The 12,949-nt window shown below is 44.2% G+C and overlaps 1 protein-coding gene across 1 annotated transcript in view; it reads right to left on the bottom strand.

Moving 5' to 3' along the window:
- Window positions 1-12,949, bottom strand: part of CDH17 (cadherin 17) — a 90,864-nt gene that overhangs the window by 47,657 nt on the left and 30,258 nt on the right. Inside the window, exons 3-4 of the mRNA XM_044294564.1 lie at window positions 6,751-6,834; window positions 374-511 (exon numbers count right to left, since the gene is read on the bottom strand). Of these exons, the coding sequence (XP_044150499.1) occupies window positions 374-511; window positions 6,751-6,834 (222 nt within the window). The remainder of the gene's footprint in view (window positions 1-373; window positions 512-6,750; window positions 6,835-12,949) is intronic.

The raw sequence follows: 12,949 nt of genomic DNA, 5'->3' as shown, positions 1-12,949 counted from the left end.
CCCATGGAGATGAATGGAGCTAAAGTGTGCATGCTTAACCTACTGCTCCATTCATACGGGTGCAAGGAACCCCCATTTTTGTTATCAGTGGGGATCCCAGTGGTCATACTCCCAATGATCTAACAGTTATTTCCTATCAACTGGATCGGGGATACCTTGTTCTAACCAGAATATCCCTTTAACTACTGTTGCGGCTCCTTTATTATGAGGATTGGTGGAGGTCTGGAAGTCAGACTCCACCCACAGAGAGTGTTGACATATCCAAACCATATGCCACCACTCTCTGTATCACATGACCCCTTCAAGGCTGTTGCCCCATGGAAACATGTATAATATTCCGAGTTAGGAAAGAAACTCTCCATATTCTCATTACCCATAATGTGTAAAGTTTTTTCTTCTCCCAGTTCAGAGAATCTCTTGTCTTTAGAATTCCATCAGGTTCAATGTTAATGAGGTCATCCTTCACACCTTCCTGTTCAAATCTTACAGACCTTGAGTCGCTTTTCGTAAACTAGAAGAAAACTGAAGTTTATTAGATATTCTTAATGGCAAATTCCATCATATAAGACATTTGTTGCCTCCACACACACACCTACACAAGTCATAGAAAAGAGTTGTAGTTAGGCAGAAACCCTTATAGTTGCTAAAACAGACTTCCTGGACAGTTTCCAAAAAGTACAAGATATGATGACCAATAATCTATCAAGCTTCGATGTCTTCCTAATAGAGGTTCTACAGTAAGTGACTGGAGGATGACTTTTCTAACACTGGCACTGGGCATGGAGATGGTTTACCTAATTAACTGGCTGTTATGGTTCCTATCTGCTTGGCAAGTGGCCATACTGCTCCTTCTATGAACACATACAAAAGTCTCAAATTTGGCATTTTGCTTAAAAACAAGAGACTTTTTTTCAATTTTAGTGGGTATTGATTCACATAAAGGGCTCAAACTCCTGCGGCCCAACAGATTTACTATAATTTATACCAAGAACTGGCATAAATTATAGCGCAAATCTACTCAACCTCATAAATAGGGTAAGCGATTAGCTTTTTTGGTACACAGACTGCCAGGAGAAACTGGCACCACTTAGTAAATTTGGGGCACCTTACTCCAGTATGCTTCTTACTAAGACTAGCATATGAAATACCATTCTTAAGGGAAAAGTGTGGTCAGAAAATGAACTATTGTTTTAATCACGTTTTTATGTTTAAAGAATTTTTTATATAATTTTTAATTTTCCATGTCAATATTTATATTTAAACAAAACCCATAAAACCCTGCAGTTTTGGCACTGGACACTAATAATAGACGCCACTTCTTCTTCTGTGCAGATCACTTTACTGCAGTTACCTGCTTATCTATACACATAGGTGATATCATTACAGGCAGGATTAGAATGACAGACAATAGGTGATTGTCAGAGCTTATCTATTCTTTCCTTGTACAATGACCTCTGCACAGGTCACAGAGCATGCCCAGAAAACTACCATAGAAGTCAACAAGGTCCCGTCCTGACCATTGTGTCTATGGCCCATGGGGCTGCCGCAAAGTTATTTTCTTAATGCTTTCTAAATGCTGTTAAGAAAAGTTCAGGCAAGATGGCCGCGCCCATAATCATTCGCAGATATCTGCTTATCTCCACAGCTCTATTAAACCACATGAAGCAGTTTCACCCCATCCCGTGAGCAGCCATTCACCGCGGCAGGAGTTCCATCCTTCTCTCGGTTCCCCTTGCACCAGCCAGGCCACATGCACGAGCAGTATGGTGTCTCTCACATCGTCATCATCCCTTTCCGTTTCTCCTGCTTACACTCCTCCTCCTCCGCTCCATCATCACTCATCGATAACAGAATGTGTGCCCAAGAAACATCTCTACATACATAGCACTTCGACGGTGCTCAAGCTTAATTCCTACCAGGCCAAGTTTCTGGCGGTGCAGTTGCTGCCGTACCATTTACTTGAGTCTGCTGCCAGTATTTGCTTGGAGTCGGGTTCTTACCCCATGTATAATAATGAAATGAACTCCAGCGGTTAAGATGCAAAAAAGGTGAGTCTTATTGAAGTGCGGCCTTTATATACAGTGACGTTTCGGCTGAATATGGCCTTTATCACACTGCTGCCGCTTTTGGGAGGATGAGAAAGTATAGAAGATAGCTGCACTCAATAGACAGGGGTAGCGTGCAGTTGCACGGGTCGGTAGATGCGCGGAGGGAGTTAATGGCGTGGGCTCAGCCTTGCTGGAAGATTTCTAGCCGGCATTATTTCTCCCAAAAAGCGATCCCTGCATTGTACTCTCAAGTAGGGGACAACGTGGGCTGCTCCCTGCAATTCTCGCTGTATGTCAAGGTTTACACCATGGCGGACACCGAGAGCAACTCTTATGGGCAGGGACTGGGTCAATGTTTTTTCTGGCAGCGGTGAGGCAGAACCCCGGTAATGAGGCCAGGTCCTTTTGACCCCCCATGATTTTGTTGGCCTGGCTCCCACACCAGACAATTATCTGCCTCCTTCTCCTCCATGAACATGTTCTCATCCCCAAGAGCAGCTGGGCACAGGGTCTCTCGCACTACCCCTGCTACCTATTGTAATACCCCAGAGTGGCATTACCACCTCCTTTTGTACCCCCCACTATCTGCATTGTGTGATCCTGTGTCATCTCAGATATTTATTACCATTTCCTGCAATGTGTGTATGTATTTTCCTATGAAACAATGTTAAAGTGTAATGTGTCTGGTTCACCAGCAGGTGGCAGCAACATTGGCAATGATAATTTCCCTGGAGAGGAACCTTCTAACTCCCTTCCAGCCCACTCTAGAGAGGGAGGAGTTAGTTAGTGATTCAGTTCAGAGTAGCCCCTGATGGACAGGCCTTGCCTGCAAGTTCTACATAGTTGGATGTCCACTCCTGGGCTTGCATTGCCTATATCCAAGCTAAAGTGAGCTTGAAGCAAGGAAGAGATTCCTAGGATTAAAGTGAGAGACAGACTACAGCTAAGTAAAGTTCCAACAGAAGAGGAAAAGTTCCTATTTAAGCCAGCCAACATAGTAGAGCTGAGAGAACTACCGCTTAGCAGAGCTGAGATTGTTGCAGAAGTATTTGCCTGCCAAAGTTAAGCTTCAGTTAATACCTGCTGATGACCAAGATAAAGTCTGGAAACCGTTTGGATTATCATTTATGCCAAATAAAGCTGTGTTCAACGTTACTACAAGTCTGGACTCACTTATTCCTTCATCATCCAAGTTATTCACCCCCTTGCACTTGTTTCAGACTACACCACGTCTGGCATCCAAGGATATTCAGGTAGGAGCACCGTGACACGTGCATACAACATCTACAGAGACATTGTAGGCCACTGTACACCACTCTGGAAATCCTGCATCTGGGTACCAACACTACCATCTACGAAAGGGACTCCATGTGCTCGTTGCTTAACTGCAACTGGCATCATGTTTACTTGCTCTATAAGAGGGACATATTTCGTAGAAACCTCCTAAGGGGCAAGGCGATACCCCAGACGCTGGCAATAGGCCGCTGCACTATCACAGGTGTCAGGTCAAGTGTTGGCTCGCCATGTTGGAGCTGCTCAGCCTGGGAGAGAGCAGCCACACCGGCGAGCAGTTGCCCAAGTACATCAAGCAGCAAACATCTCGATGGCTGTCATCCTGCCGACTCCAAATGGGCAATGTGGTCAGCGACAATGGGCGCAACATTGTGGCCGCCATGAACCTGTGCGAATTAAAACATGCTCCCTGCCTGGCGCACAATCAACCTAGTGGTGCAGTGCTTTCTAATTAGTACACTGGCTTGTGCAAGGTGCTGACAAAGTCCAGGGGATTGTCCAAGCACTTCGACCACTCTTATGTGGCGAAGAATGCTCTCCTGGACCTGCAGTAACAGAATGACCTGCTGCAACACACTTAATCCGTGACTTGCCATCTCGCTGGAATTCGACATTGCACATTCTCGAGCGTCTCTAAGAGCAGCAGAAAGCCATAAACAATTTTTTTTTTCATGCCCCACACAGCCTCAGCAGCAGGGAGCATGTGTTGCTTCTAGGTCAAGCAGTTGCAGATCACCTGAGATGCCTGTTGGGTGCTGAAGGCCTTCGAAGAGGCCACAAAGTGTCTCAGCAGGGACAACTGCAACATGAACAAAGTCACCCCTTTCATATTAATCTTAGAACAGACATTGACGATCATGCAGCAGGGGACCACGGCAGAAGATGTGAAGGTGATGGATCTTGCTGTCTGCCCTAAAGCTGTTGGGGACACACAAAGGTAATCTGCCATGGAAGAGGAGGATCACGAAGATGAGGATGAGGAAGATGACTAGCGAAGTCTGATGTGGAGAAGCAAGAGGACGATGATGAGGATGGCATGTGTGTTTAAACATCATCTGCCCCTGATAAGGGACAATTTTTGAAAGCTTTGGAATATGAAAAACCATGAGACATGTGCCATCTTTTGTAAACACACTGTATGATAAGACCGTCAAATGTGTGTTTACCCACAGCTATGTAGTCAGAGTCACTCAGACATTATTTACTATTGCTGCCATTGTGTTCCAGAGCTTGGGGAGGGGAAGGAAAAATTCAAATAAACGAAAAGAGATAACAGGTTTATATACCAACTTTCAGGGCAATTAAAGCAACTTCGGTTTGGCCTGAATCGATTTCGGTTTGAACCGAACTTTAAAAAACAATTTGCCGAATCAGACCCGAAACGAATCTCGACTGTTTAGCTCATCTTTAGGATAGTAATTTGTAGCCATATGGGTGGGGGGTGCCAACAGAAGGTACCACACAGGGCACCATCTGCTACAAAGTCAGTCTGCTCTGGTGTTTAGTGACTAATGCGGTAACCGGCCCTCAGGCCCTAAGTTGTTTTCAATTTGTTTCTACCTCGGTTCACACCTACTACTGCAAAACAAATATATGGACCTCCTTTTCCATTTGTCTTTGTAATCTACGTAATGTGTGTGATCTTGTGCCAGGTTACTGACAGGAGCTTGCACTTAATTTTCTTACCCCGTAGGGCTGGATTTTATTACGGATTCTATAGAATTGGAAGTGCCATATTAACAGTGATGTCACATTAACTAATAAATTATTATACAAACTGACAAAAGTGATTTTTAGAAGGCTTTCAGCAAATATCCTTTGAGCACAGAGTGGGATGGGTCACAGAAGAGCAAATATATGGATGTGTTTTATGTATCCTATTTCCCAAGACCTTTCCCTCCACATTTTTCTCTTAGTACCAAGCAGGAACAAGTCTGCCACACCCAACATTTATGAGGCCAATAAATAAACCCGCCATACACATGTCACAACCGCCACTTTCATAAAGTGATCTAGCACAGCTTACATAATACATCGATATGGGTCATGGTCACATTGATTTTGCTTCTTGACCTGCTCTTGATGAAGGGAATTTACAATTCACCACTACTACGCAAAATAGCATAGTGCCGGATTTTGGGGATGAGAGCCCCAGTGTTGAAATGTCTGTTTTTGATTGAATTGATGTGAATAAAGGAGAAAAAGGAATGGTGAGAGAGCTATTCTATTTGGAAATTACAGGTATGATGCTATTACCGAGACATAGGCTGCTGAATGAAGCTTGTTGGTTTTATTGCATAGAGGCATTGAAGCGCACTGGTTACAGTTCTCACAGTAGACTCAAAGGCACAGAACTTGAACATGTTATACACAAAACAAGGATGGCAGCTATTCATCCATGGTCTGGGACTCAAGTAACTCTGGGCTGAACTGGGGCTGGCTGTTCCACATGGTGCTCTGAACCCTCCATACTTCACAGCAGCTGCTATATTTTAATGGTTCTCCTGCACCAAAACATCTGAGGTGACCCTTCTACAGGGCCAGGCAAGTTGACTATGTAGGAAAGGGAAAAGCAAGAGAAGCAAGGGTGCACAGAGTGTCTGGGACCAACCCTTGGTGCACTTAAAGGGGTTCTGCACTTTGTTTAAACTGATGATTTATCCTCTTCATTAACAGTACAGCCTCCGTCCTACCGTAAAGTGTATGGGCTCCGCGGAAGTCTTTGCGAACTTGCGGCAAATATCGTGAGACTTGCGTCTATGACGTGACACTCCATTTATTCGCATAAATTACAGTGTCGAAATCTGAAGTTGAACTTGGCTTCGTTAATGAGGCAGGGAGCTGAGCTCAGCTTTGGATTTTGACACGGTAATTTATGAAAATAAACGAAGTGTCAAGTCATAGACGCGAGCCGCAAGTTCTCAAAGACCTCCATGGAGCCCATACATTTTACAGTAGGGCGGAGGCTGTATTGTTAATAAAGTTTTCAAAGGAATTCTCTCAACACTAGTCATGATGTAAAGTGGATCAGGTTTACGCCGCCACCAGTGATTGGCTGAAGGTGATGTCAAACTGGATGTTTACAGTGAGAAAGCCCAGTGCAGCAACACAGGCCTGGAGGAGAAGGAGCGGGGAGCACGGACGTGAGCTTCCCTTTACAGGTACAGCCGGGGGGGGGGGCCCATTGTGCACAACCCCTTTAATGTTTTTTAGTGGTTTTCTTCCATATCACATTCATTTTAGTTCTAGTCTATTTGTTGTAATTCCTAGAAATGTTAATTTATTGTTTATATTTTCAGGAAAAATAAATAAATAAATTTGGTGAGTAACAAATCAGTTTTGACAAAATCCCCTATGTACTTACCACTCAAAATACATACAAAATATCATACAAATGCCGCATAAATACCTCATATATTGTTAATGGACCGCCGCTTTCTGGAACATCAAAAGTCTTGCTCGTGAGAGGGCCGCTCAGGCCTGCTACAAATGTCTGAAAAAATGTACAAAAGAAATGAGCTTACTATATGATTGTTACCACATGTTCACAGTATATGGCAATGTAATTACCTGAGTTGTTAAAGGGAACCTGTCATGTAGATATTTGAATATAATCTAACTAATTATATACAATCATTAACTACTAAAAAGTGCCTTAGATGTATTCACTTACTGGTGTGACAGATGGTTACCTCATAATATACACACAAAGATGCCGCATGCTAATGAGCTGATTTGAGTCCAGCGTGATGTCAGTGAGTCCAGCGTTTTTTTAATTCAGTGCTATAGCCACTCCCCCGCCCACCTGCTGATGATTCATATGGAAAATAACTGTCAATCAGCAGCAGGTGGGTGGGGAGAGTCAGGAGCTCATGAATATTCATGACTCATCATTATCAGCTGGAACTTTTCAATACAAGATGTTGGCAGATTGACTGGGTCAATTAAAGAAAGTGACCCAGCATTTTGCTAAGAGAATCAGTCACTTATTTATGTTGCCCTTAGTTAGGACACCATAAAACTGGTGACAGGTTCCCTTTAACTTTACATATATATATATATATAGTAATTTATTATCCAGAAATATGTCTATATTAGTCATAATCTGGTGCAGATTGTGGCGCAAAGTTTATTTGCGACGCAATCTGTGACTTTTCCCCCACTCACGCCAGGTCTAAAAAAGTGGGCGAGGGGCTGGCAGGCCCATCTCATTCATCATTTCCTACACCTGTTTTAGGCGTAGAATATGGTCTAAATGTAAAGCAAGGAAGCTGTCTTACATTTAGAACTGGCGCTGGATGCGCCAAAGTTATAGAGAGGCCAGCGCCTCTTCATAATTCCAGCGGATCCACCCCCAGCTATAGGGGTTATTAAGGCCGGCGTTGATGTTATTGGGCTCGTAATCTAAATTTCAGATTAACCTATTACTATGTCTTTCAGAAACTGGAGTACATCAAACAAATATAATGTAGGACGTTAAAACTCAAAACAACAATGTTTTATTAGGCTACTTTTACACTTGCGGCAGAGTGATCCGGCAAGCAGTTCTGTCGCCGGAACTGCTTGCCGGATCCGTCAAAGCGTATGCCAACTGATGGCATTGGTAAGACTGATCAGGATCCTGATCCGTCTTACAAATGCATTGAAATGCCGGATCCGTCTTCCCGGTGTCATCCGGAAAAACAGATCTGGCATTTATTTTTTTCCCCTTTTTTTCAGTCTGCGCATGTGCAGACCAGAAGGACGGATCCGGCACTAATACAATCCTATGGGGGAAAAATGCCGGATTTGGCATTCAGGCAAGTGTTTTTTTGGCCGGAGACAAAACCGTAGCGTGCTGTGGTTTTATCTCCGTCCTGATCAGTCAAAAAGACTGAACTGTAGACATCCTGATGCATCCTGAACGGATCGCTCTCTATTCAGAATGCATGGGGATAAAACTGATCAGTTCTTTTCCGGTATTGAGCCCCTGTGACGGAACTCAGTGCCGGAAAAGAAAAACGCTAGTGTGAAAGTACCCTTAGTCATCTATATAAAAAATACAGAGAAGGGTGCGTGAACAAAAACGTGTGTGTAATGGGCTGACTATGAGGTCAAATAAACAAAATGTGTAGCTCACTGTGACGGCATGGGTATAGTACTTGTTTTGCACTCTATTATTTGTCTACCAGTAAGATGGACACAGTCCTCTAATTTGAATAGTCCAACATTCCAGAGGTTGAACCACAAGTAGTGTATGAGTCACACTGGGCACTGCGTGGCGTATGGTATGTGCTGCGCCACTGTATTGTAAATGGCCAATGGAATCAAACCTCTGAACAAAAAACTAAGTATCCAATACCGGGCTCAGTGACCGCAACAATGTTGCAGCTGGATACAGAATAATCACCCAGAAGATGGCCGTGCACTTGTTAATTGGTGCCTCACTAAAGCCAGTGTAGTGAGCGGATGATATGGCTCATAAGCAGCCAAACATCAGCAAAAGCTGGCAAAAGTGTATACCATCAAGAGCTCGACGCGTTTCTGTGCACTCTATTAGCGCACTTCCTCAGGAGCAATTACTTCATTTAGCACCAGAAACTAAAGTCTGCCTAAGCCGCGCTTCTCTGGTTTGAGTCGGCGTGCTAGTGTGGCTCTGAGATAAGCCTCGGCACGAGGGAAACCCACAAAAACAAGCAAACTCCAAGCAGATGTTGCATTTGGTCAGATTTGAACCCAAGACCCCACTCCACGTTGCTCCACTTTGACACATATGGCACCATTTTTGCACAATTTTGCTATGTTATAAAGAAATGCACTTTATGATTACATTGATAAATCTGGTGCAGGACTAGACAGCCGGCCTAAGGCTGCGTTCACACATGAGCGTTTTACAGCGCGTTCGTTGTTCTATTCTATTAGATGAGCAGAACTATTATAGCGAAGTTATAAAGTCCAGTCTAATATGGCGGATCTTCCCTGTACTTTACCACTTGCATTCACTACATACTGCACCACATACTTGTGTGTGATGTATGTAGTGCCGCGTGTGATGTATACATGTGTGTGATGTATGTAGTGCAGCGTGTGATGTATACATGTGTGTGATGTATGTAGTGCCGCGTGTGATGTATACATGTGTGTGATGTATGTAGTGCAGCGTGTGATACATACATGTGTGTGATGTATGTAGTGCAGCGTGTGATGTATACATGTGTGTGATGTATGTAGTGCAGTGTGTGATGTATGTAGTGCAGCGTGTGATGTATACATGTGTGTGATGTATGTAGTGCAGCGTGTGATGTATGTAGTGCAGCGTGTGATGTATACATGTGTGTGATTTATGTAGTGCAGCGTGTGATGTATACATGTGTGTGTGATGTATGTAGTGCAGTGTGTGATGTATGTAGTGCAGCGTGTGATGTATGTAGTGCAGCGTGTGATGTATACATGTGTGTGATGTATGTAGTGCAGCGTGTGATGTATACATGTGTGTGATGTATGTAGTGCAGCGTGTGATGTATACATGTGTGTGTGATGTATGTAGTGCAGTGTGTGATGTATGTAGTGCAGCGTGTGATGTATGTAGTGCAGCGTGTGATGTATACATGTGTGTGATGTATGTAGTGCAGCGTGTGATGTATACATGTGTGTGATGTATGTAGTGCAGTGTGTGATGTATGTAGTGCAGTGTGTGATGTATACATGTGTGTGATGTATGTAGTGCAGCGTGTGATGTATACATGTGTGTGATGTATGTAGTGCAGCGTGTGATGTATACATGTGTGTGATGTATGTAGTGCAGTATGTGATGATCACACACACTGCACTGCATACATCACACACATCGTTACGTTACCCGCTGATGTCACTTTGGTGTGCGTCCCTCTTCATGTCTGGGCCAAGTCTTTAGCTCCACTGCCGCCAGGGTCCTTGTGCAGCGCCCCCCAGCACTCCATACTCAAACATCCCCCGGGAGCTGGCCCCCTCCTCCTTCCAGCGCTCGCCAGCTCCCCCTGATGTAGGACCTGTATCGCTCCTGCGCCCACCCAAACTAACCAATAGCAAAGCTCCTTGCTGTCCGGAGCTTTGCTATTGGTTATTGCGGGCACAGGCAGCTTCGCTGTTCACAGTGCGCCCCACGCTGATGAAAAGCTGAGAAAAGTCTAAGGGGTACTGGTACGCCTTAGACTTTTTCCAGGGAGTAAAATGGCCTGAACAGGGGTCTATGATGCTTGTACAGGCGTTAATGCAACCTCTGCCCACTGGAATGTTTAAAGAACATATGTTGGTAGGATCAACCCTATTAAATCGAGCATACCTCCTGGTGGGGTTGATCCTGCTGATTAAAATGATACTTGTCTTGTGAAAATCGACTGCGGCGTTCCCAAGAAAAAAGACTATTATTCCCTAGGCCAATAAGGGCTTCAGCGCACTGAGGGGTGTGGCCAGCACTGGAAAACTAAGGAGCTAAGGTGCACTGAAGGGGTAGGCCCCACCCCTGGGTGCACTGAAGGACTAGGCCCCTCCCCTGGGTGCACTGAAGGACTAGGCCCCACCCCTGGGTGCACTGAAGGGCTAGGATCCACCCCTGGGTGCACTGAAGCCCTTATTTGCATTTTCTCAGGAACGCCTTAACTGATTTTCACCAGACAGGTATCATTTTAATCAGCAGGATCAACCCTATCAGGCAGTATGATCCTACTAATAGGTGCTCTTAAAAGCAGTTTCCTACTGTCTATTCGATTGAGCAGAAGGGACTGAGCTAGCTCATTTTTTGTTTATTAGGTCACATGTTCAGTATTTGGTCAGTATTTGTAAGCTTAACCCAGGAGTGGAAAAAGTAGAATAGAAAGAGTTCTGGCTCGTCTGTGTGTTGGAACCACTCTTGGTTTTGGCTGATGAAAAACACTGACGAGATACTGACCAGGTGATGGTTTGTTGGAGAGTCCTAGGACATGGTCTATGATGAGCTATGAGCCTCACACGTTGCTTTTGCCCTGGGACCCTCTGCCGTCAGTGCCAACCCCAGCTTTGTGCCGTTTCCACTATCTAGAAAACCTCTTCACCATAGTAACATAACAGAGAATTATTCTTGAGAAAACATTTCTCTTGTTTCGACTGCAACATGACCGCCACTGGGGTTTATTACCCATGATGTGGATGTGTTTATTGCACTGCCAGCAATGGCGAAGATCAATTGTGGCCTCCTCATCCTTTAAGTATGTTGTAGATTAGAAAGGTTCAAAGTCCAAGACTGGTATCAAGGCAACACGTCTTCCCCCTCTCTCATAGTAGTGTCAGGCTGTAAAAGTTTTAATGCTCTGTTTGCCTGTTACTCACCATGAATTTTTACAGATAAGACTACCGTTTTTTGCAGCTGTAAATCCATATTCCAGTTTCAACAACAAGTATTTATACAAAACTGTCAGAGGCGTAATGATGATTCATAGGGCCCCATAGCAAAATAAGATCAGGCCCCCACCACCTAGTGTAAGAAAAAAAAACTGCAAAAGTAGCAATAATTGAAGGGATGTATAATAGCACCATAGATCAGAAAATCCACAATATAGCAAAAAGCTACTATACAGGGCCTCCCCAATCTCTGGGCTATGGCGACAGTTATACCCGTGATGGGTCACAACTCCAACATCTTTGGTGGAGATTCTGTAAGGATTGTCCGTTATAGATTCCGGCAAAAAAGTGCACCAAACGCCATTGCATGCAGTGATACTTTGTTCAACAAAATGACGGAAACCAAACATCCTAGTCAATGGGGCCTGTCTGGTGTCATTGGTGTCCAGCATATACAGTACAGACCAAAAGTTTGGACACACCTTCTCATTCAAAGAGTTTTCTTTATTTTCATGACTATGAAAATTGTAGATTCACACTGAAGGCATCAAAACTATGAATTAACACATGTGGAATTATATACATAACAAAAAAGGGTGAAACAACTGAAAATATGTTATATTCTAGGTTCTTCAAAGTAGCCACCTTTTGCTTTGATTACTGCTTTGCTCACTCTTGGCATTCTCTTGATGAGCTTCAAGAGGTAGTCACCTGAAATGGTCTTCCAACAGTCTTGAAGGAGTTCCCAGAGATGCTTAGCACTTGTTGGCCCTTTTGCCTTCACTCTGCGGTCCAGCTCACCGCCAAACCATCTCGATTGGGTTCAGGTCCGGTGACTGTGGAGGCCATCACTCTCCTTCATGGTCAAATAGCCCTTACACAGCCTGGAGGTGTGTTTGGGGTCATTGTCCTGTTGAAAAATAAATAATGGCCCAACTAAACGCAAACCGGATAGAATAGCATGCCGCTGCAAGATGCTGTGGTAGCCATGCTGGTTCAGTATGCCTTCAATTTTTAATAAATCCCCAACAGTGTCACCAGCAAAGCACCCCCACACCATCACACCTCCTCCTCCATGCTTCATGGTGGGAAGTAGGCATGTAGAGTCCATCCGTTCACCTTTTCTGCGTCGCACAAGGACACGGTGGTTGGAACCAAAGATCTCAAATTTGGACTCATCAGACCAAAGCACAGATTTTTGGTCTAATGTCCATTCCTTGTGTTCTTTAGCCCAAACAAGTCTCTTCTGCTTGTTGCCTGTCCTTAGCAGTGGT

This window comes from Bufo gargarizans, chromosome 5, assembly GCF_014858855.1.
Source record: "Bufo gargarizans isolate SCDJY-AF-19 chromosome 5, ASM1485885v1, whole genome shotgun sequence".
Lineage (NCBI taxonomy): Eukaryota > Metazoa > Chordata > Amphibia > Anura > Bufonidae > Bufo > Bufo gargarizans.
This window is presented reverse-complemented; position numbering and strand designations above follow the sequence as displayed.